General features: G+C 41.6%; 1 protein-coding gene across 3 annotated transcripts in view; it reads right to left on the bottom strand.

The window, feature by feature from the left end:
- Positions 1 to 24,212, bottom strand: part of LPIN1 (lipin 1) — an 80,177-nt gene that overhangs the window by 43,047 nt on the left and 12,918 nt on the right. For 2 of the 3 annotated variants that reach the window (XM_021525386.2, XM_021525389.2), the window contains exon 2: positions 15,894 to 15,950. In XM_021525386.2, the coding sequence (XP_021381061.2) occupies positions 15,894 to 15,950 (57 nt within the window). Of the gene's footprint in view, positions 1 to 5,453; positions 5,541 to 15,893; positions 15,951 to 24,212 lie in introns of those variants that run through there. The other variant, XM_021525387.2, reaches the window with a different exon arrangement.

Here is a 24,212-nt window from a genome sequence, read left to right as displayed (position 1 = left end):
CAAATGGTCTGAGTTTTTTCTTTGCCAGAAGACATTTCACAGCTCTATATTTTGCATTGATTATAAAATTAAAGGTATTTTCTAGTGTAATTTTAAATGTAAATCTAACTAGCAGCACCTTTCAGATAGCCTAGAAAATTTCCAACTCTTTTGATTGTTAAAGACAGACGCCATTTTTCAGAATTTATCATCATGTGAAAAAATAAGTCAAAAATAAACAGCTGGTGATCTCCCTTATTATTAACTGATTTATTCACTTAGTAAAGACTGACCTAACAAAATAAGTAATTCTTTATAGTCCCACTTTTCTGGATGCCACAGTAAGATCAAACACACCGTCATCTAGATAATCCATTTCTTTCATACAGGTACACGACACTATGTCCTAATTCCACTGGAAAAGCCAGTAAAAAGCCCTTGTGGCATGGTTTTGGTTGTTTGTTTTTCTGGGGATTTTTTTACAGCTCAGCTCTTCCCCTTACCTCATCTTTCTTTACTGCAATTTTCAAAATAAAATACTGAAAATCATAGAGACTAAGGCCCTTTTTTTCTTTTGCAGTTCCTGGTGTCTTGTCAGGTGCCACAACATTAATGAATAATAGATTAGATATCCACACATATCCAAATTACTAAGGGATGTAAATGCTATTCAACATGCTCTAAAAACAGACAGTTGATTTAGGTAGCGTGCTGTAAGGGTAATTAAAAAGTCAAACACACTTCCTCTGGAAGATATGAAATTTCCAATGCACAATATTTTGAAAACAGGACAAACATCTGCAGGAACTGGTTTAAGAACAGACAATTGTAACCTTTGGGAAAGATACTGGTGCTCTGCCTGTGGCCAAGGCAGTAAATCAACCCATATCCCATCAGAGACCTGACCATTACAATCTGGACATCTCTACTGAATCTATTTAAATTTCAAAATCTGCTTCTGGTAAGTGTCAAAATCTGCTTTATTTAATAATAAGCACTCTCGCAGCAATGCCAAGGCACAGCTAAGGAGCTAAGGTGGACTGGGCACTACTCCCTGGGCCAGTTTAGAAGCAGTCACCTTTTAAAGCTTTACAGAGCTTTGTAGAATAGATGGTGCTAGGTGGTCTGGTCCCCAAGAATGAGCTTTGGCAACATTTAGGTCTCTTTCAGCCAATTTTCTAAGGCTCTGTAGTTATGATTGTGGACTGGCTTTGTAGGCCAGGAGAGGAAGATTTGCAGCAATGGTAAATGTAACACTAAAAAACCACAACAAATACAGACAAATAGTTCAGTTACACTTCTAATACCTGATATTATGATGGGACCCTGGTCCATGGCTGAAGTGACGGGCACAAAGACAAAACAAATCAACTTTCCTCCTAAGAACTTCCACAGATGTTGTGAAATGTTGAAGGGAAGATAAAAATTAATGGGCCAGTGTTCAGTTAGAATACATCACTGCAGCTCTGCTGTTGACACTGAAACTGTGACAATTTTGCAAACCTGGTCCATATGGTCCCCTTGGTTTCTGTTTTGAAGATGTAAAGCTTGAGAGATTGGACTATATTTGGGAATCAGACTGTGGTCCCTTCAAGAAAATTATTCCTCATTTACAAAAAATAATAAGCAAATTATAATACTTCAAAATCAGTGCTGATTAACACTCTTTTACTGAATATCAAGTATTTCTATTCTTGACTGAAACAATTCCGTTTTGTCTGCATTACTGAACACTTAATCCCTCTACTGCAACTACTGGAATTTTACTATTGACATATTCTTTACCATGAAAAACAGTTTCAGAGTTTATGTTCTAAAAAAGATTCATGATAAATGGTAGGGGAGATATGAAAATATTTCAGATGAGGATTCTCTAGATGAATATTTTCAAAATTAAGCTTAACCTTTCATGTCTGTGCAACAATCATAGTAATGTTAACTTAACTATAAAAGCTCTTAATAACTATCATTCTATTATTTTTAAAATTAGTAAGCTGTCAACACACTGAAAAGTCACTAATGCTGTTTGATCATCACATTCAAATCCCTTAATATTTTATGCCATTTCAGGTAGGAAACCGGAAATCATTAAGACCTCTCAAAAGCCTTTTTCTTAACTATTTGATGTAGGAATACATCAATCCAACCTAAAGTCACTGCCATGAATTCCCACCCTACCTTTCTGAGTAAGTGCCCAGGCAGAACCCCAAAGCTGTGCATTTTCCAAAGTAAAATCAGAGCTTGGATTTACTTTCTATAGAGGAGCCATGAAGACATTGCACGGGACTTTGGGAGACTTCCATTTAGAGCTCCACTTTCCTACAGGATCCCCACATAACTCTGGGCTAGTTACTGAGGCTTTTATCTCAGAGGGTGTAGGTCCCATTGGCTGCAAACAGGGTCTACCACTGTGGCTATATCCCAACTGCAGCAGGCCAAGCTCCCCAGCTGAGATACAAACACTCTCTTTGCATATTCTTTTCTCCTGGGAAAGGAAACCTGGACACATGACCTGAAAGGGAGCCATAAGTAGCCATGACTCCAATCTGGAGAAGTTGCTGAGGGAGAACTCCAGAGCACTCTGCTGAGCAGTGTGACTTTGGTTGTTCTGTAAATAGGAGGGCAAACTCTGTCCAAGTCCAATTATACTCTCATTTGTTCCAGACTTCCCTATAGTCACAGCTACATGGGACAGACCACATTCCTGCAGGTGATCTGACAGTACATCTGGTCAGTTGGGAGACAGGCGCAGCTCACTTTTATGTCCCACATCAGAAAGCAAAATTCAGCCTGTGCCTGGCTCTACACTAGAGTAAGAGCATTGTGCTTCCTGCCAGTCAAACCTCCAGAAATATTTCAGGGCTGGGATTATTCTAGGCTTAATTCTATTAGGAACTATTTGACTTCTATTCCAAGTTACCCAAGACCAGTGCCAAAAATTGTGACTTCTTATAACAGCCAGAGAGTCAAATGGATCAAATGTCAAACTTATCTTCCAAGCTGCCTGTCCCTTCAAGAACTCACCCACTCACACTCACTCACTGTCACGGACTTTGAATATGACATGACTATTCCTCTGGTTCTGTATTGCACTGTATTTGAAATAGTTAAAACTTTACTTGGTGCAATACTTCATTAAGTCCCATTAAGTAAAGAACAGAATATTTTCTTGAGAGCATCTAAAATCAAAAATTCAAACTGAAGACTCAAAACTTGCCTGCAGTAAACCCCCATGTTCAAACAAAAGGAGAACTGGCCCAAAGCTCCACAGTCAGGGTATCAAACTGGTACCCAAGAGTCCAGGAAAATTATTTCAAGGCCAGCTCAAGGGTACAACCACAGTCCCCATAGCATACTCCCAGCTGCACATTCCCCACTCTCTAAATCTCACCCTTCTGTTAGCACTGAAAAGTAACACCACTAAAGCCAGAAAGAAATAATTTCTAGCCAGATCAATGGGATGCTCTGACTCACCACATACCCATACAATTGCTACTACCAAACAAAGAGAGAAACTAAGAGTCAGCAGTGCACAGTACAAGGGACACCTCTTGAAATTCCAGGCAGTCCTGAAATCATATCTCAAGACTTGTCTACTCCTTTCCCAGAGATTTCTTGGGAGACCTTCCACATTTCCCTTGGTCCCATTGTACCTTAACTTCCCAACTGTACAGTGCTTCCCTCCTCATGGAGACGTTTTGAGGGAATGTACAGAAGGACTGGACCCCTTTGGACTGACCCTGCATAAAGCAGTTCAACAAATTGAAAAGTACAAACTGATGCCTGAAGCCAAGAACTTTTGAAGTAGCTGAGAATATATGGTAAGTCATGTATTGTGTTGACCTGTGCTACTGTTCTGATGTCAGTGAGGGAACATAAATCAGAGTGGAAAACCAGCAGTACTACTCTATACAAACACTTCACGTGACTTGGCATGTTTCTCTCAGCAGGATTGGAAAACAAATTTGTTCATTAGGCTCTACATTTTTTGCATTTTAAAAGTTTAAATAAGCTTTTACTGTATTCCAATTGGTTTTGATGACTGCTATGTTATATATGTTTACAAATAAACAGATCTGTACATCTGCACATGCTCAGGTATGGAAAAGGGTCAAAGACTAAAACTTGCCCAACTCCCTTACAAACAGGCCCCCCTGCATCAGGTAAGCAGATATGATCAGGCAGTCTGCATCTGTGTTAGTGACCTGGAGCTATAAGAAAAGCAGAAATTATCTGTTATTATCTATCATTAGAAGATATTTCCATGGCTTTATGCCTAAAATCATAACATATTTATGTTGAGCATTTCCCATCTGATTTCCTTCCCCAGTTTTTCTCCAAGTTCTCTTAATGGAAGCAGGCTCATTTTACTGTAATAGGAGTACACCTATCTAACTGATGACAACAAAACCTTATGTGTGTACACTAAGCATTTACCAGTTTTGCTTCCTGAGACAGCAGAGACAGGGACACAGATTAAGCTGTCCAGAAAATAAACCATTTTTAAACACCGTCCACACTAGAAGCCAAATTAGAGGTCAAAAGATATATCAAGGCTTATGACTTTGCATGTGAAACGAAAAATTATCTGCTAGATGGTCTGCAACATCAAGGCTGGGATACTACCTCTACACAAGTCCTCTATTTGACAGGGATAACAATATTGCAGTGTTTTGTCCCCTCCCCACAATGCACATTTGCTTTTAGTTTTGCTTCTTGAAGGTAGAGGAGATATTCAAATCAACAGAAAAGTAGTAAGTGTTGGGAGGGTAACATAAAAGAAATACAAAATATCTGAAAGATTAATTTCCCGTGTAGCCATTGCATTGCTGCTAGCCAGGCTCTGCCATGTCATTAAATCCCTCTGTCCTGTTACTGCTGTCGTTATTTAGGCTCAGGGAAAGTATTAGTGAAGCAGGGGCATAATGCAGCGATTTACATCAGCAGCTGCCAGGCAAAGAGAAGCAAAATTCCTAAAGGCAAAGGGGAAGCTGCGGCCGCACACTGAGGAGCACTGGCCACCACCAGCTCACACAGCTCGGCGGGGGACGCACCCAAAACCGAGATCCCCACGCACAATGCCTCCCTCTGAGGGGACACCTGGAAAGCATCACATCTTCCCTCTAATCCCATGCACAAAGCAGTGGCCGGCCACCATGAGCCCAGCAAGCCGGGCGCAGCTGTCACTGCCCAGAGCCGGGCGGCTCCGCAAGGGAAGGTGGGCAGGGGATGCGGGCAGGGGGTGCGGGCAGGGGATGCGGGCAGGGGGTGCGGGCAGGGGGTGCGGGCAGGGGGTGCGGGCAGGGGGTGCGGGCAGGGGATGCGGGCAGCCGCCCTGAGCCCCGCCAGGACGCCCAGGCCGGACGGACCCGCTGCCTTCAGCGGCTCCTGGCCTTGCCTTCCCTGCCTGCGGGCAGCCGGAGGAGGAAGGGCCTCCCTCCTCCCGCAGAGGCCGCCAGAGCCCCGGCACCCACCTCTGCCTCGGGCCGGCTCCCGCAGCTCCGCTCGCCGCCGCCTCTGTGCGCGCCGCGGCCGCGGGACGCCGCCGGGGCCGCTGGGGCCGCCCGGCGGTGCCGCCCCGGAGGAGGCGCCGGGAGGAGGCGGCGCGGGGCCGGGGAAGGCGCGGCGGAGCGGGGGCACGCCGCGGGCCGGGCCGGGGCGGGGCCGAAGCGCGCTGGTGTGGGGTGATCCCGCGGCCGATGCGCGGTGCTGTGGGGTGATCCCGCGGCCCAGACACGCTGTGTTGGGCGATCCCGCGGCCCAGACGCGCTGTGTGCGGTGATCCCGCGGCCCAGACACGCTGTGTGCGGTGATCCCGCGGCCGCCGGCGAGTCAGGTTTCTAGCTGGGTAAAACAGAGTAGGAAAGGGAATCGCTCAGCCCAGGCTGAGCAAAGGCAGGTCGTCGCTTGGGCTGCCAGAGCCTAGCATTCATCGCCATCGGGAACGCGTCTGTCAGCGTCAGGCTCTTTATCGCTTTAAATAAATGCGAGGAAATAAAGCTTTTCCACCTGATAGAGGTTTCCCTGTATGTAAACCTATTGTAATCTCTCTTTGCACTGATCGCCTTACACAAATAAAAAGGGAAGTGGATTTCCATGTTGAAAACAAACTGAAGAAGGAATCTTCCAGGCCTTTTGAATCTTGTTTACAGAACTCAGGAGAGGGTGGTGCTATGTCCATTACAAATAAACAGGAAACAGAGTAACCAAAAAAAAAAGAGGAAAAATATTACACCAAAAATAAAAAACACCAAAGCGTCAGAGGTCATTATTGAAGCACTCTGCTAGTTTTAGGCCTGAAATAAGTTTTTGAGAGCTAGATTTCCAGCATCTCTGTGTTGAAGTCCTCAAAATGTACATGCAGCTGAAGCTTGGGAAGAGTAACTAGTAATTAGAGTAATTGAGCCGTCCATTTATGTTAAATTTCTGGTTACACTCCAAAACAATCTTAGTGGAATGTTCTCTAGGTTATCACTATATTGTAATCCTTGAAATTGTTTTTCTGTGACACATCTTTCCTGTATCTCAGTTGTCTCTCCATGTTGGCCAGATTTTGTACAGCTCACAGGTAAGACAGAGCCACGGAGTGATAGAACCCAGTGCAAACTCAGACTCCAAGCCCAGCCTCTTGTTCTCTCCTCCATTCCTGGTTACACAGCTGCACTAATGAGTACACTTCAATTTAGAACAGAAAAGTCAGTGACAACAGTTTCTGCCCAGTCCTGGCAAAGAAAGGTGTATACTTAGTCCTGAGGAGAAAATAATACACAACTGCAATTTCATTTTCCAGGCATTTCATATTTCATATCTAATCTCCTGCCAGTGGGCAGTCAGTAGGCAATGAGAAATGTTGGTAAATAATCTCATGCCTGTTAATACAAGAAGCTTTATCTGTGTTGACTGTGGATCCTACCAGTGCTCTGCCCACCACATCTCTGCGGAATACAATCCCATAATGTGTTCCCTCTGAGAGAGTGGAAATCTCCAGCCACCACCATCCACGTTAGGTGGGAGGACTCTAACATATTGGTCCACTATGGTCTTCTACTACTATGCTAAAGTCAAAACATGATCATAACATACTGAATCAAAAACACTGTCTTTCCACAGCCTCAACAACACCCACCCTTCCATGCTTCTTTCAGAAATCCGGAAGCTAGGTTCTCATTTTTGGAAATACTATATTGTGTTTAGCTACTTATCATGTCCAACCATCTGCTGCTTGCTGTAAAATAGCCCACAGAATAGTGCTCTACATTTTAAATTATTTGATATACAAGGTCATGTTTTCTCTTCCTACGGAGCAGAGTCACAATACACAAATACAGCCACAACACACACAAGATGCTGTGGGAAGTGCCAAATGCTTGTACAGCAACAGTGAGCAGGGTACCATCCTTCTATGCTTTTTCACTTTATTCTTATTCATGGTATGACCAGTGTGCAGAGTGGTGTTCTTCAGATTACTTCCCTAGAACAACCTTTGCCAACTCATTCTGAAATCCTTACTTGTGCTGCACTTCAGCTCATAACTGCTCTCAATTAGTTCTAGCTAAGGACTAAGCAGTAGTACATAACCAGTACTTTGATATTGTCCAAGCCCTAGCATGGTCATGGCTGTGGATTCGACTCAGCCCATTGCAGAGTTTGGAGGACAGTATTGTCAGGGATGGTTCCTAAAAAATAATCTGGAGTTACCCACAGAGTAGCTGGCAGAGGGAATATAGCCCTAGTGAAAGTCCCTGACAGTGTTTTTTCCAAAACACACTCAGGAATGATGAAGTTCTGAAATATTATTGTTTTCTTCCTGAAAGGTTTCACCTTTGACAGGTTTCTTTCTGAAGGTATTGTGTTGGTCAACAAATGTTTGTTTATGAAGGTTTGATCTAAAACTGTCCACAGAATTTTGAAGGACTTGCTCATGGACGTTTTTCTTTCCATTCCTTTGATGGTCAATGTACATGAATTCATTATTACCTAAGTCTGAGTCTTGCTTCAAAGACCTTATAAGTTATGTATTCACTCTGTGTTTGTATAGTTCTGGCACAGTGGAGTTCTAGCCTATGATCTGGGCTCATAGTTACTATGAAAATACACTTATGAAGAAAGTTGAGTTGTGTAGTCTTTTGTAAATTAATAAAACTGGGTTTTAAAAGAGTTGACAAGCACAGAAGAGTTTAATAAAATCCAAGAACAGACTCCTATTAAAAATTATGTAATTTCATGAAAGGGGCGGGGGGGGGGGGAAAGCCTTCAGTTCTATCTTAGGATGCTAGATTTTCCTAGGAAAGATGTTGCCAGTGAGCAAAATAACCATTCAAACCATCATGCATTAGCAGTAATGTCTGGTTTTTCCCCCACTAAAACTAGAGTTGATGTTCAGGCACACAGAACCTGGGTTATGAATGGCTACAACTGTTAATGAATGCCCAATGTGCAGGTAAAAATTATTCAATAAATAGAAAAGATGAGTTTTTAGCTTTAATTTATAATTAACTCATGTAAAGATGGCTCTGGAGTTGTGCTGACATTCTTTATGTAAGTAATAAACTCAGAGTAGCTCATGTAGTGTAAATTAAGTGTTGATTTAGTTTTATTCCAGTGTAAACATCAAAAAGACATTTGACTGACTCTGTAATTACCTGATTAAACGTTCCACCATCCTAACAAAGGAATTTCTCTCCTAACGTAAGTAGATATTTTTGTACAGTAAAAAAATACCTACAGTTGCCTCTGATAATCTACTGAATTCTCTGTCTAGTTCACTTCCCCCCCCCCCCTTTATTTTTATTTTCCTTTTTCCTTTAAGTACAATTACCTACTACTTCATTTCATCCTTCATTTGAAGGCACAGTAGTACAGGGTGTTGTAGCATGTAAATACTGGCATTTAATCTGCCTCTAAGTGCTTGTCTGGAGAATCGGAGACCAATTTTTAAAAGTATATGTAGATGTTACTTAGTTGCAGAGATTTCTAAAACATTCCCTCCTCCCCCGCCTTTGACTTTAATGTGTTGCCAGTTTTGACTGTGCTGCAGCTTTTGCTTTGTATCTGTCCCCCTGAGATCCTTGCAGTTTGACAGCTTTAGCTTTGGGATTTTGCTTTCTGCATCATCACAGTTTCTGAGTATTGTAATCATTTGCTGACAGTTGCACATGATAGACAATACACTTCTGACATCATTTATTATCTTTCTTATTTGAGCTCTGTTTTAAGAGGTGAGATGATTACATCATTGTCAGGAGGACTGTGATGTCATCAGAAGTAGTATAAAGTTTCAGTCAGTAATGAGGCATGGCAGTGACCAGTGAAAAGCAAAACTGAGAGGATTATTTTGTCAAATTGTCAAATGTGGGATTGCAATTTTCCAGGAACTGTTGCAGCTGGAATTAGAGGTAGGGCAGGAAGCACTGATAATGTACCAAAATGCTCATCTGTAATGGTAACATCTCTCAAGCCATCAGTATGTGTATTGCATAACCAAAATTGATTCTGAACCAAGTACTTTTGGACTTAATTTTGTGACAGATACACCTTTCCTCCCCATCACTAAAAAAAAAAAAAAAAAAAAAAAAAAAAAAGAGAAAAAAAAAAGAGAGAAAAAAAAAAGGGAAGGGGATCACTAGCAAAATAACCACCAAAAAAGACTTGTCTAAGTTTTTTTTTTTGCTTCTAAGAGTATAAAAAGTCCTGATGGTGAAGGTTCTCAGAAGAGCCTTTCTTCTTCCTCTAGATCCACATCCAACCATGCAAACACATGAGAACCTCAATGCTTCCTTTATATCCTAGCAGCTCTTTCCCCAGTCAAAAGTCATTTCTCTGCTACAAAGTACTTGACTACAGAGAATAGAGACTTCTATTGACTCCTATGATCCAAATATCATCAAAGCAGAAGAGCGTAGGGGAATTTAAACTAGGAATAAGAGAGCCTTAATATATCAGCCCTGATAGAGCTACACTTGCACCAGTCCAATCTCATCAGAAAGCAATTTAGCTCCAAATCTGTAAATAGCCACAGTTGAGCTCTCTAAAGATAATCTTAAAAAGCTTAGAAAAGCTTGAGCCCTGATAAAGCAAAGCAATTACAATGTGAGGTTAAGGATATAACAGTGAAATCATCAGTGTGTTCTTTCTTCAGCCAAGACCACAGTTCATGCATGTACTTATTCAAACACAGGCCTGTATCCTGCTCAGGTAAAATACATACTGGTGTCTTAGTGCACATACATACAAGAAATGAGAGACATAACACAGCTCATCCATTCTGTCGTGGACAAAATCTAGCTTTTCATCAGTCCAATATATCTGTGCATGACTAGCAAAGCTTCTGCCCAGAATACTGTTTTCAAAGCACAGCAAATCAAAATAATTGGTATTATTTGTTCAGAACAAAATAGTACAAAACATGCTTTGAGAACATCAAACAAAGCTGGTCTGTTTCCCAGGATATAATCTTTTCTTCACAGTACCTGCAATGCTTGGAAAATAAAATTCCAATCTTAATCCCAAAGAGGAGAAAGATATTTGGAAACCAACTCCTTCTGTTGAGAAGTTTGTTGCTTCTCTCTCAGCCTCATGTCTAAAATTTCCAGATCAGAGTGCCTGCCAGTATCAAATTATTCTTGCAAATAGGTTCTGAAAGTTACTTCTTGGGGATTGTAAAACCAGACATCTTGATTAGTACACTGTGTTGTTTCCACCTTACCAGGAAAACTGTAGGTAGCAAAGATGTAACAGCTGCACTTATGATAAATAAGAGAATTAATATATATTGTGTGCAAAGCTTTTCCTTCTGGTGAGCTAAGAATTAAGTGCTAATATAGGTTAGCTTGAAGTTCATTCTGTAGCTCCACTGAGAAAGTGAAGTATCTAAAATGTGTTTTATAATACAAGTAGCAATATTTGGTGCTTCTCTCTGTGACAGAAAAATTCTTCACTTCTGTGCAGACCAGGGTAGAGGGGGGCTGTGCTGTGTGTGGCTCCTGGTGAATTCAGGGATACTCTGTCCCTGTCTTGGCATTACAAGAAGCAGGTTTTCTTGGCTTTGAAGTGAGATAATTCTGTACTTTCCCAGGAACTGTAATTAAACTGGATGAAAAGGGTTTTACTCTCCCCTCAAGAAAGAGGCAGATGGAGGATTGTGAGCAGCCTGTCAGGAGGAGAGGCAGACTGTGGCTATTGTCTCCCTCACCAGTGAACTAATGGGGAAGGCTTCTGCTGGTACTGCCCAAAAGTTCACCTCTTCATCCCTTCATCCAAAGTAAAGAAAGGTTTATTGCTTTTGCTGTAAAAAAGGTGAGATAGTGCAACCCTGTACTACTTAGTGTTTTCCTCTCTCACTAATGCTCAGTTTTCTTGAATATTTGAAGTGACAGAATATAACCAGGTTAGAGCAGTGTTTTGTTGTTTGTTTGTTTGGGTTTTTTTAACAGCGGTGTGTAACATTTAAAAAGGTACTTCTCCCAATTCAGCTTCTGCAGCAGGCGTGGGTCCTGTGCCTCCACCTGAAGGATTCCTGCTTTCTCTTCTCAGGGCTTTCTGTAACAGTGAGGCATGAGGGAGCTCTGGCTCTAAGATCTTTCCACACTGTCCTCTCATTCCTTCTTCTGTGCCAAATTTGAAGACAACTTAATCTGGCAGCACAGATTTCAGATCTCTCTGATCTTTAACCTCAAGGCTCTGTATCAGCTGAATTGGGGGGAGAGGTGAGATACTGGATTGGGATAATCTGTCTTAGAAGTGTTTTCCTTTTAATTCCATTATTGGGGATTTTAGTGATTACAGTTTGAGTCACTGTGCTTGTTTTGAATTAAAAGTACAATCATCCATTGAATTCTTGTGATAAATTTTTATCAGGCAAAATTTGAGCTAAATGGAATAATGACAATATTTTAAAACATACTTGGCTTAAGCAAATAATCTTTTCAGTCTTGGTTGCTGTAAAATCTGACAATCTTATTGTTGTCAGCTCTTTGGTTCTTAAAAATATATTGTTATAGATAAAGTTAATAATAAAAATTGTGTGAAAATCCTAGGAACAAGCTGAGGCACAGAATTAAATCCTGCACATCACAAAACAATAAATTCTCTTTAATTATTTGCAACAGCCCTGGGTAATTAATCCATAAATACTGCATTCTTTCTCTTATCTAAGTATTTCATTCTCCTGATTTAGGCTGAGAACCTGTATAAAACTCTAACTGGAACCTCTAAGTCAGTTGTGTTAAAGCAGGAACATTGCCACTTATTTGTTTTTTAGCTGCTGTCATTCTTTACATCTCCTGCAAGGAGATGCATATCTATGTGATATTATCTGAGAGATTAGTTTAAGTCTTATGATTTCTACAACTGGAGTGCTAATACCTTTAATAGGTATTAGCTTGCAAAATTATGAAAATGGTACTTTATGTCTGTTTCAGGTTTAAATTTCTATGAGTGGTAGAAGTGTCCCAGGTAATTCAGTAAATCCTTCCCTTAAAGTAAGTACTCACAGTGTCAAAATGAGTGTAGTTACTGCAGAAGTGTTATAGCACTAAAATCCCTGAACATAGTAGTGAATGTTATTTTAGAACTATCATTAAACAACATTTCATCTCCATCAGTCTAAAAATAATTACTTGGAAAACTAAATTTTGATTTGCTGACAAAGGATATATTAACCAATGGAGGAACTGTAGTCTGTGGTTTGAAAGAAAGGGTTTTTTTCTGATTTCTGCCATTGTGTTGAAAGCTGAGCAAAAATTTAAATTTTACTCTAATGAAAACTTCAGTATAAAAGAGTCTTGAAGTCCAAAATGCACACAAGTTTTTGCAAGTGAATCACAACTGTCTTAAAGGGATGTTTACTATGTCTATGTAATCTGGTCACAAAGTATGATGTGTTTGAATGGCTCTCAGAAGGCAATGATCCATCAAAAGGAAATGTAATTCAATGTTGAACTGAGAAAGTTGAAACAATTTTAGTTAGTCCAGTATTAAGATACTATAAATGAATGTATTACCAAGCCTGTTCTACATGTAGCTCTTTAGGTGTACTACCCTTACATAAATGGGTCAATTCTGTCTCCATGTATTCCTCTTCACTGTTGGAAAAAAGCTTATCAGCACTTGTGCATACATGCAAGAATTGTTTAAAAACATTATGTTTCAGAATTGTTTTGAGAAAATAAGACACATTCAGGATTAACACTGAAAATATTTATCCTTGTTCCATAAATACAATAGAAGTGTGTGCTAAAACAAGAACTTTGTGTAAATCTATGTAAATAATATACTTTGGTGATATTAGGGAAATCCATTCCATTAGGTCCAGCACATCCTGAACAGAAAACTTTTGTCCTGGTGGCCTGTATGCTTTCCATTTCCATTATGCAAATGTGAGAATTCATCAGGTACTTTGCCTCATTCCTGCTACCCTCATTCCATATCTACTTCAGAAAAATCTACATACCATGCACAGGCTCTCAAAGCCAGCAGCTTCTGCCCACAAAAACAACATCAGCTTGTTTTATTACTCACACATCAGCCACATTGTGTTGGTGGTATCATGCACGGAGAGAATTCCCGTCCCAGTGAGTTTAGAGTCTGAAAGTATCAGGCCTGGTGATCAGTTCACACAGAGCAATATAATCCCTTTCAAGCCAGTGAACTCTGTATTACACAAGCAAAGGGTTTGCTCATTGCCTCAAACAGGTGAAGTGTTGGGGTTTTTTAAAAGCAAGAGTAGGAGCAGGAAAGCAGTGTTTTGTATCATAGTACACGAAGAGACAAAGGATTGGTCAGAAGACAAAGAAAATAATCCTATTTAGTAGAATAAAAACCAAAGGCATACCCACAGGTAGGTCAGAGTCATGTCAAGGTACATGTCTGCTTCTGATGTGAACTCTTCAGACACCGTTTTCCCCGTTCCAACCTCCACACTGCAATTTGGGCATTAACAAAAAAGCCTCCCTGTGCAGTCATCCCAGTGATATCAGATGTCACTCCCCTGCAGCCCTAGATGACAGCCCAGTTCATTCACCCTGCATGTTTTTCATGTTGCTTGCGTGGGATCATGCTTATTGCTTATCTACCTTGTCCAGGTCAGATGTTATTTGTTTTGGGTAACTGCTTCCTGTGGCAGATTCGGCCTGATATGTTTTTCTCACTTTTTGTTTCATACTGCTAACTTCTCTCTGCAGATATTGAAACAGCATAGTGCAAGCAACTCTTTTATTTGCTCAGTCTCTAAGATTTTTTTATCATTAGGGGTTAGCTTGTTTCCCTCAATCTTCTTTCTGTAGAGTAGGCTTTAAATGTAGCACATCCACATTACAAAATCCTTCCTTCTCCTCTTTTTTGTGTATTTCTGTACTAGCTTCTGAGAAATTTAAGACAAAAACCATAGTACTGATACATTTTTAAAGATTCAAATTTTTGTCCAAATAACCCATAACTTAATCCTTCTTAAAGTATAATCTTACTGCAAGTATGTATTATCCTCCATTCTTTCAAAGTTACATCACAAGTTCACATGGCATGTTTTGGTTACCCAGCATATGTTTTTGTAAATTTCAGAATCTCACCTGAATGTAGATCTGAATGTTCCCAAAGTTTGGAATGAAAAGAGCATATCTGTAGTATCTATCACTTCACATATGTTTAACTTTCACATTTTATGCAGTCCTTTGCTGATTGGAGTTCCCTCTGTTTATTTTACTGGCATTTTGAATTCCCAGATACCTGTCTGTCTGCAAAGCACAGCTACTGAATTGCATGTCCAAACCCAACTCCTGCCAACAGCAACAAACCCCATCCCAATTTCAGACTGCCTGTTTGGCTTATCTAGCTGCAATTATTTACGTGACATTGCTAATATCAAGCTCAGCATGAAGGTTAGATCCTCAGTTTGTTGAAGCTGACATACCTTCCTGCATCTGCCAGACCCAGCTGAGAGGCTGCCAGGCTCTGACAACCAGCTCCAAAACCAACAAGCTACAAGCAAGTCTCCACAGGTTCCTGGATCAGGAAGATTCCTCTGGAAAGTATAGAGAATACCCTACACTGCACTGTGTAGGTTGTCTGGAGCCCCCAGGTAGGATTTACGTGAGATAGCAGTGTAGCTATCTAACATCACACTCCACCCAGGCTAATACCTCTGTGAAGCCTGCGCAGAGCTGGACAGTCACTCCAATAGCTCAGCTAGGCGGATGTGAATGCTCAGCTCTGCTTGGTGCTGGGTAGAAATGCTATGGACTTACCTGTGATTTAATCAAGTCAGCCTCTAAATAATCTGCCCCACCGTCACTGCAAGAGTAGGTCACTTTGAGGAATAGAGTCCCGAGTCACTTAAAGCATCAGGTTGTTCCCTGGATCTGCCTCTTTTGCCTCCTTAACCAATCATTCAGCACTGGCAATTCTATAACTGGTATGGGAAGTGCTTTCTTCCCCTCTCATTCCTTCTCCTGAGTGAGTGGTTCTTCTGTCAATCCATGGCTGTGTCCCAAGACCTCCACCTCACAGATGTGCTTCTCTGCCTTCCAGGAAAGCAGCAGCAGGGATGTCTGGGCATATTTTCCCTGGCTTGCATCTCACATCTGTCACAGGTTTGCTCACTCTGCTTATTGTCCAGGTCAAGTGCCAAATTTCCAAATTGTTATGGTTTTTCCATCCTTATCCTGCTATTACTGGCCATATATGAGGGCCACCAGTTTCACAGAGCTACTGAGCCTTTCACAGGAATAATAATATCACATTATAGTGATGACATATAGTAACAGTGTCCAAAGAGTGACACTTGGACACTGCATTGGGTACCAGGAAGTGGGCAAGAATTAACCACTCCTCATCCTGCTTTATCAAAGACCACTGGGCTTCAAGCTGGGCCTGCTCTAAGGCACTGGAGTTAAAAAGCAAGTGAACAATTAAATTCCTACATTTAGATTACGTGTCCAGACATTTCGAATCCAACCGGGATCTTTCATCAACGGAATCTGAAAAAAAACAAAACATAATAAAAATTAGCATAGTTAATTAACCATACACAGAAGTTAATATATACAGGCCTCATTCATGGTCCTTGAAACCCAGATTCAATTAATACCTCTTACAAGATTCCTTTGTAAGCCACATGGCCTTTGTGTTATCCTCACTTTTTATCTGGACTGAGAAATGTTCTCAATTCTCCTTCCACCACCTCCATTTTCAGGGGTTTTGAAGAAGGATTTAGTCCTCTGCTAGTAGGATCTGTATCATCAGCTGGAGAGAACTTAGAAGCCAGCAAATACTGTGAGCTCTGAAGAACCACAACAGTGTCTATTCTTTTGCAGGATGGGGATGCCAAAGATCTTTTCATATGGCATCATCCCTAGATGTGTTCAGGGTACAGGAAGACTCTAGTACCCAGTAGGACAGGAAAAGCTGTTTTGTAGAACAAGAAGAACACACTTCAGCCCCTTTGAAGCAAGCTGGTGCTCAGAGTCTGCATAGCAGAGGCATTAGTATATTCCATGAGTAATTCCTCTGCAGACAGGCAGCACAGGAGCCTCAGCAGTGTGACTGTTCTTCCAGAGACAGATCCCACAGCTGAGGTGACAATTACTGTGACAACCACTTTATGAACGCACAAAAGTAGGAGTAAATGGTGATTTCATTTTTAAAGAAGCCACAGTTGCAAGACATATTGACATTAATTAATACCCACTAAGTAGCGTAAACTTTCAGTGTTGCTGGAGATGAAGGGACACATATAAATAAAAGGAAAAGTTATTGAAGAGAAATTCTGAACTGCATTTTATAATACTTCTTATTCTGTTATACTGTAAAGACTAACACTACAGATCAATAAATAGGATGATGATCATGGTGATAATGATGACAATGATGATGATATGAACAAATAATTTGAAAGACTTCCCTTTTTTGCCTAGAAGTTATGGCCAGATTTACTGGTGGTGTGTTCTCAAAACACCCATGTTCCCACATATTCAAATCTTAACATTTTTCAAACAAAAATGCTCACCAGGAAAAAAGAAAAAACATTTGCTCTCTATCATTCTCAAGTTATATGACACCCAGAATACTCTGTGGAATTTTACTGAGCAAATAGAAAAGGTATAAAATGATCCTTTTTCTGAACTTTCTTCCATTTGAATAAAGACTATTAAACCATTACAAATAGGGAGCAATCAGAAATAGCAAAACAAGCACTACAGAAATAAATTCACCTAGTTCTGGTACGTCCAGTTCTCAAGGGTTGCATTAATGTTGATTACACTAATAATTACACTCACATGCTCTGGTACATGTGTAATTAGAGTATCATTTCATGTGTGGGATGTGACAAGTAAGTTTGAGGTGGCACAATCAGAGGAAAACAAAGAGGTCTAGCACATAGGCCGTCTTCTGTTCATGACAATATCTTGCACTTGGAACATTCCACTAAGGATTGCACCACAGTATTCAAACAAGTTTACCAAGTCTCTCAACAACCTTATGGACCAGAAGATATAAATTCCATTTATCAAACTAAGAAATTGAAATACACCCTGATTAAATTACTTACTTGGCATTACAAAGGACTTCTAGCATCTGAATTAGGAACAGACCTCTTTCCACATGGCCCATTGTTTTAACAAGTGGTCTATCTTTCCTGTTCTCAGTAGCAAAATAAAAATACTGGCAATGGTACACCAATAATTAAATGAACAGAAATACTCTTCCAGGCTAAAGTAATAATTGAAATACAGATGCATGTTGTATGCAAATGCTGAATTCAATATAATTGCATTTTCCTGTTGCACATGCCTGTTTGTGTTTGAGAGGTATCATAGAGTGGTTTGTGTCGGAAAGAACCTGAAAGACCATCTGGTTCCCACCCCCCTGCCATGTGCAGGGACACCTTTAATGAGACTAAAGTGCTCAAAGCTCCATCCAGCCTGGCCTTGCGCACTTCCAGGGATGAAGCACTCGCCACTTCTCTGCCCAACCTGTTCCAGTGCCTCACCATCCCCACAGTAAAGAATTTCTTCCTAATATCTAGTCTAAGCCTACCTTCTTCCAGTTAAAAGATATTCACCCTTGTTCTACAAGCCTCATAAAAAGTCCCTCTCCAACTCTCTTGTTGCCCCTTCTGGTACTGGAAAGTGACATAAGGTCTCCCCAGAACCTTCTCTTCTGCAACCTGAACAACCCCAATTCTCTCAGCCTATCTGCAGAGGACAGACCTCTGGTCACCTTTGTGCCTTCCTCTGCACTTGCTCCAGCAGTTCCACATCTTTCCTGTGCTGAAGGCCTCAGAGCTAGGTGCAGCACTCCTATGTGAGATCTCACCAGAGCAGAGCAGAGGGGCAGAATCACCTCCCTCACCCTGCTGCCCGCACTGCTTTGGATGCAGCCCAGGACACAGTTGACTTTCAGGGCTTGCAAGCACACGTTTTTACTTTTTATTTCTTTCTTAAAAACAATCAAAATTCCATGGTCAAAAAAATAAATCTCAGAACCATTGTAATAGGAACTGCCACAGGAAAACAGTACATTTCATTAGCAGAAAAGTCAACAGTGTGTTGCAACAGAGTTGGTGATTTTCCAAAAGTGCTGCTGTCGGTGCATTCAGTTCCTCTGAAAAACAGTGATCAGAGACAGTCCTGTAAAACATTCTTTGTGTACTGGTGCAACAACCACGCGACTCTCCAGGATCCCTGCCAACATTTTGAAAGTACAGTTAATGTTGCAGTTAAGTATTTGATGTTTTGATTTGTCTAATCTCTTGTTCCTGCTCACATTTTTTAAACAACCCTAAGGGGATTTCATTCAGACCTGCAATTAATGGAAAATTTTAGAATTTAATGAATTATGTTTTGTTCATATTTTTTGAGTGACTGTTGTAAAACAACTGTCTGTCTTTCCTATTTAGTAGGCTTGGAAATGCAAACTGACATGAGCAAAACTTATTTCAAAGCAGACACAATGCATGAACTCTTTTCTTTAGCTGTACCAGCCTCAGAAGGCACCCTGCTGACCTTAGAGAACAAGCTAATGTGGGGAAAAGATGACCTTGCACCCAAGCTAGTGAAATAGGACACAGGTGCTATTCCTGTACAAGACAATCATAGTCAAGGCATAGGCGGAGGCACTGGGACACTCTGGTCTGTGCCCTGATGCTGGAAAAACAGCACTTGGCACAGGTGCTGCCACAGCTGGCAGCTCCCAGCTTGGCAATAAGCACAGAGCATTTCCAACAGACCTCTCAAGGAGGCAAACTGGTTTTTAGTGCTGATGGAGCTTAATAATAATAATAGCAGGAGGTGAGTAGATCACACCAGGTAGCATCAAAGCCAGAGAACGGGCACTGTCACTGTTTAGTTTCCTATCATCACTGTAGCCAAGAGATCCAGATCTCCTCTGAAGCTACCTGAGTTTCTTTGCTTCCAAGAGTGTGGGCATATCACAGGCATTATTGCACAGCTCTCCTGATGTCTAAAATAAATAATATGCTCCTAAACTGTCACAGGAAATTCAACAATATTTATAAAAAAACTTTAATTTGTGATGCAAAGAAAAATTTTCCCTTTGTCCCCTAAAGAGAGTCTTTATGACCCTCTATTGCCCAGCCTGTTAGCATGAAGCTAAACTGTATGTTTCCCAACTTCATATGGAGAGTTTAAGAATGAAGGTATTTCTTTTAGCTGATAGAAAGTGAAGTAAAACAGAAGACTCAGAACTAACTGTTATGGCCTGATATCTGCAGAATAGTCTATATTTCATACTCTCAACTTAGAAGGAAAAATATATAAAAATATTGCAGGCAAAAAATAGTAGCAGTAACTGTAATCCATGCCCCCTTGGGAGAGATATGGAAATGCAGTGAACATGAAAAGAAACAGGAAATATTTAGGCATTAGAAAAACTTTATAATAGTAGGAGCACTCGAGCTCTGGTATGGCTTGCCGGAAGAGGCTGAGATCTTTCAGAGCAGGCTGAACATGCATTTAACAGAAATGTTTTAATTATAGTTGAATTTGCCTCTAGGCATAGAGAGGGACCAGATGATCTCTGAGTCTCTTGCAGCCTTATATTCTATTAGTCTATGATAAAGTGACATAGCAGAATGAGAATCCATTTTCAGAAGTTCTTTCCTAAGAAGGAAAACTCACAGTGGGAAAAAATACAGAAACTGGTGATGAAAACACTGTTACATTAAATGTTTTGAATTCTAAAAAAGTAGCACAGAAACAAGTTATAGGGAAGCACAGCACAGTAGCCAAGGGATGGGCAGGATGACCTAAGCAGCTCTTCTGTCTCAAACTTCTGACACAATCTCACGACATCACCTGACTGGTGTTTAACTCATCACACTGATGCAACAGGTGTTGTAAACAAAGTTATTCACTTTGAATTACTCAAGCAATTTAAATCAGGTTTCTACAGTAATCATGCCTCTAAATGTAGTTAAGTACACACAGTAAGTGCTTTATTATTTAAGTACTTTATTTCTGCCAGTACCAGATAGAAACATCCTATTACTTCCCTTCAGGAGCATCTGATGCCCAGAGTGAGTTCTATTTTTCCTGCAGTGCGGCTGCCTAGAGCAAAGCAGCTGGTCTGTTCTTTCACAGAGAGCCAGTGTAGCAAGCTCTGCTTGCTCCAGGACAGTGTAGATGAATGGAGACAAGAGATCTCTGAAGTTTGCTCTTGGGGAATGAGGTTTATTAGGGATGGAGAGAGGTCCTGCCTCGAGTGGCGAGGCTTGAGAGGATGGCAGAGGGGATAGACAAAAGGATGCTCTAGGAGAGGGGGAGTTCCAAGGGGAGGGGAAGTTCCAAGAGGATGTGTGGCCCCTCGGAGCCCCTTATCAGGGGGCTTAAAGGTTGGCCTGAACAAGGCTTAGGCCAATGGGGTTACAGGCACTTGATGTTTTAGGGGAGGGATACAGGTCCGGGGTTAACCATACATTTTAGGGGGTGAGATGGAACAGCCCACTTGACCCCTGGACCCATCCGTAGGCAGGGGCATTGTCCAGCTAGCAGGGAGGACTGTTCTCATCCTGGCTATATTATTTATGAATAATTATATTTATCTATCCTTCCCGACAAGCCAGAGTAGGTATCTTTTGTGAGGAGATGCTGTCTCCACTACTGAGTAATTTTAAGCAGCAAAGAGGAAGGAGGGCCACCTTCTTTCAAGGTAAAATGACAACCCAATTGCCACATGATCATACTGCCTTTCAAAGTGACCTAAAGTAATAAAACCATTTCCTAGCTTCTCACATAAATCAGATTTGACTGAAAACTTTAATTTTCCTGAAGAGGTTGTAACTAGTCAAGACACAGCTTGGGACGTCAGTAAATAATGTGGAAAAAAAATGTAACCACCAAGAGTTCTGTCAGAAACTTCATAGTGAGTTCCTAGTTAAATGGCTTGATGCTCTAACACTCCACACAAAAACACCCTTATGTGTATTTATATTCTATAAGAAGGCTACCAAAATAAAGCCACTGGTCTGTAGGAGGCAACATGGGAGCTGCTGCCCATGGAGATGACCACAGAACAGTTTACTTTGCAATATGGAAGCCAAAGTCCAGTTTTATTCTATGAAGCAGAGAAAGCACAACAAGAAACCAGTTCTGTTTAATCACCTCACTCAAACCTGGCCCAAAGTCAAAGAAGCCATTATGTCAAGCACTCTGGTAGTTCCAGGGTCCCAAAGCATACATGGAGACAGAGGAACAGGTGTAGGGTGGGAATATCACAGCAGTTTGGAGTCTTCTTGCTTGCCCAGCCCTCACAGCCTCTATTTCTCTGGAGAAAGCATGGATGCTAGGGTAGCTCTTGCAGCATTAGCAATGTTCTCCCTGTCCTTTCCTTGCTGAAAACATGGATACCTGCATTGTAATAATAGAATGGCTTAGGTTGGAAGGGACCTTAAAGACCATCTAGTTCTAATCCCCCACCACCATGAGGAGGGATGCCACACACTACACCAGATTGCTCAAATTCCCATCCAACCTGGCCTGTATGCTTCCAAGGACAGAGCATCAACAACTTCTCTGGGAACCTGTGCCCCTGCCTCACTCTTCACAGTACAGATTTTTTTTTCCTAAAATATAATATAAATCTCTCCACTTTTAGTTTAAAATTGTTCCCCTTTATCTGATCACTGCCTGCTTATGTAAAAGTTGTTCTTCCTCTTTTTTTATAGTCTCTTTCAAGTACTGGAAGGCAAATCTAAGGTTTCTTCAGAACCTGTTCTCCAGACTGAACCTTTTCTTTCAGCCTGTCTCCATAGGAGAGGTGTTCCAGCATTTTTATGTCCCTCTTCTAGACCTGCTCCAACAACAGGTCCATGTCTTTTCTGCACTGAGGACCCCAGATATGGATGCAGCACTGCAGGCAGGGTCTCACCAGAGCTCCTTTTGATGGAGCCCAGGATACTTTTGGCTTTCTGGGCTGAAGGTGCACATTGCCAGTTCCTGTCCAGCTCTTCATCCACCAGAATCCCCAAGTCTTTCTCTTCAGGGCTGCTCTCAGTGAGTTAATCTCCCAGTGGACTACGTCAAGTTCCTACATTATTTTGAAATCCAGATGGAAGCTGAACGCTTTGTAATAATACAGCCTATACATTAAATAAAAAAAAAAAAAAAAAAAAGTGAGAATATCCATGGCACTTCTGTCCTGGACGTGCTGCAAAATGCAGCAGAGCTCAGGCATGGTGGTTTGCTCACCACACTTTGAAGTGACTTTGAAATAAAGATAAAATTAAGGACAGAAAGTGAGACACTATAAAGCTGCTCATTTAGCCAGAAACCTCAATGAGTACATCCCAGGGCTGGGTTAACACAGGAGACCCTGGTCTTGGAAATACACCCTGAAAGAGCCTCATGCCACGTCTGGATTTTCCCTGCTGAGCTCCTCCCTTTTCTTAACCTCGCCCTAGTCACTCAGAGAGAGAATTATCAGCTGTTTATCTAACGTCTTGCAAGGCATGCTGATAAAGGTGGTTCTGTCATCTCCTGCAGACCGTTCAGCAGGGCGGAGCCTGTTTGGCTGCCACCACCATTGGCAGGGGTGGTGGCCCCACCACCACACCAGCACTTGCTTTTGTCGGATGTTTTAATGGCTGCAGTTAACACTGCACCTGGGAATGTTTTTTCTTAGGAACCACCCTAGGCTACCAAAAGGTGTTTCATGAGGTGATGTATCCAGATCACCTGATGTTCACCCCACCCTCCCTCATGGCATCAGCCTTTCCAGACCCAGACACCTCCCTGAGCAACTTCTCCATCAGCCTGAACATGGCAGCTGCTACCACAAACTTTCCCCAGAGCACACAAGAGTGCAATAGATGCCCTTCATCAGAGAAGGGTGAAAATGCCTGATCCTCCTCACAGCCAGGGGCAGGAAGCTGGTGGGTGGTTGAGCTTCATGACTGCAGTATTGACACTGCCCATGGCTTAGGCTTGGTGAGGCTTTGAGTCATCTAGACCCTCATTGTTAAGTGCAAGGCAAAGGAGTTCAGAGTTAGATCCTGCTGAATGTAGGATCTGCAACCACGAAGAATCTGTAAATGTTGGGTTTTCATGATACAGAGCAAACAAAACTGATCTGGCCTGCTGCTGTTCAGTCTGAGACATGAGATACGTGCTCAGTCTTGTAAACCGAGGACTCTCTGAAGAGAAAAAAGGAAGGAACTATCAAGAAGTTCCTGATGTAGTTCAGAGGGATTCTGGTCAAACAGGTACGGCAGTAGAGCTGAACTGGCAGCAGGCTTGTTTAAAGACTTGAGAAACTGGGTTTGTGCCACACGCTGGATTCCCCAGGCTCCCCACTCCCTGCAGTACACAGAGCAAAGCTGCTGCTGTGCTGTGCTGTGCCTGCTCTTCACATAACACTGGGCACAGACTATGATTTTGCTTGCTAGCAAACTTTGTCATGGGTCACATACAAATACCTTGTACAAATACCTTAAAGAAGCTTGTGGGGAGCCTTCAGAAAGGGGCATTTCCCTGATCCCATTTGTTTTGTGTGGAATTTTAGGCATGAATTTCAGGAGTGGTGATGGGGTTAGGAAGATGACAGCAAAAAACTGTGTGCTGTACACTGAAAATCTGCACAAGTCGTTCATGTTATGATTGAACCCTTTGTCCATTTGCCTAGGGCAGCTACCTCCATAGAGGCATAAAGGTCATGGCAAGTGGGAGGCAATGGCCACATCAGGAGCTGACCTGTAAAACCTAGCTGAGCTTTTCATTCTCTCT

Source organism: Lonchura striata, chromosome 3, assembly GCF_046129695.1.
Source record: "Lonchura striata isolate bLonStr1 chromosome 3, bLonStr1.mat, whole genome shotgun sequence".
Classification (NCBI taxonomy): Eukaryota; Metazoa; Chordata; class Aves; order Passeriformes; family Estrildidae; genus Lonchura; species Lonchura striata.
This window is presented reverse-complemented; position numbering and strand designations above follow the sequence as displayed.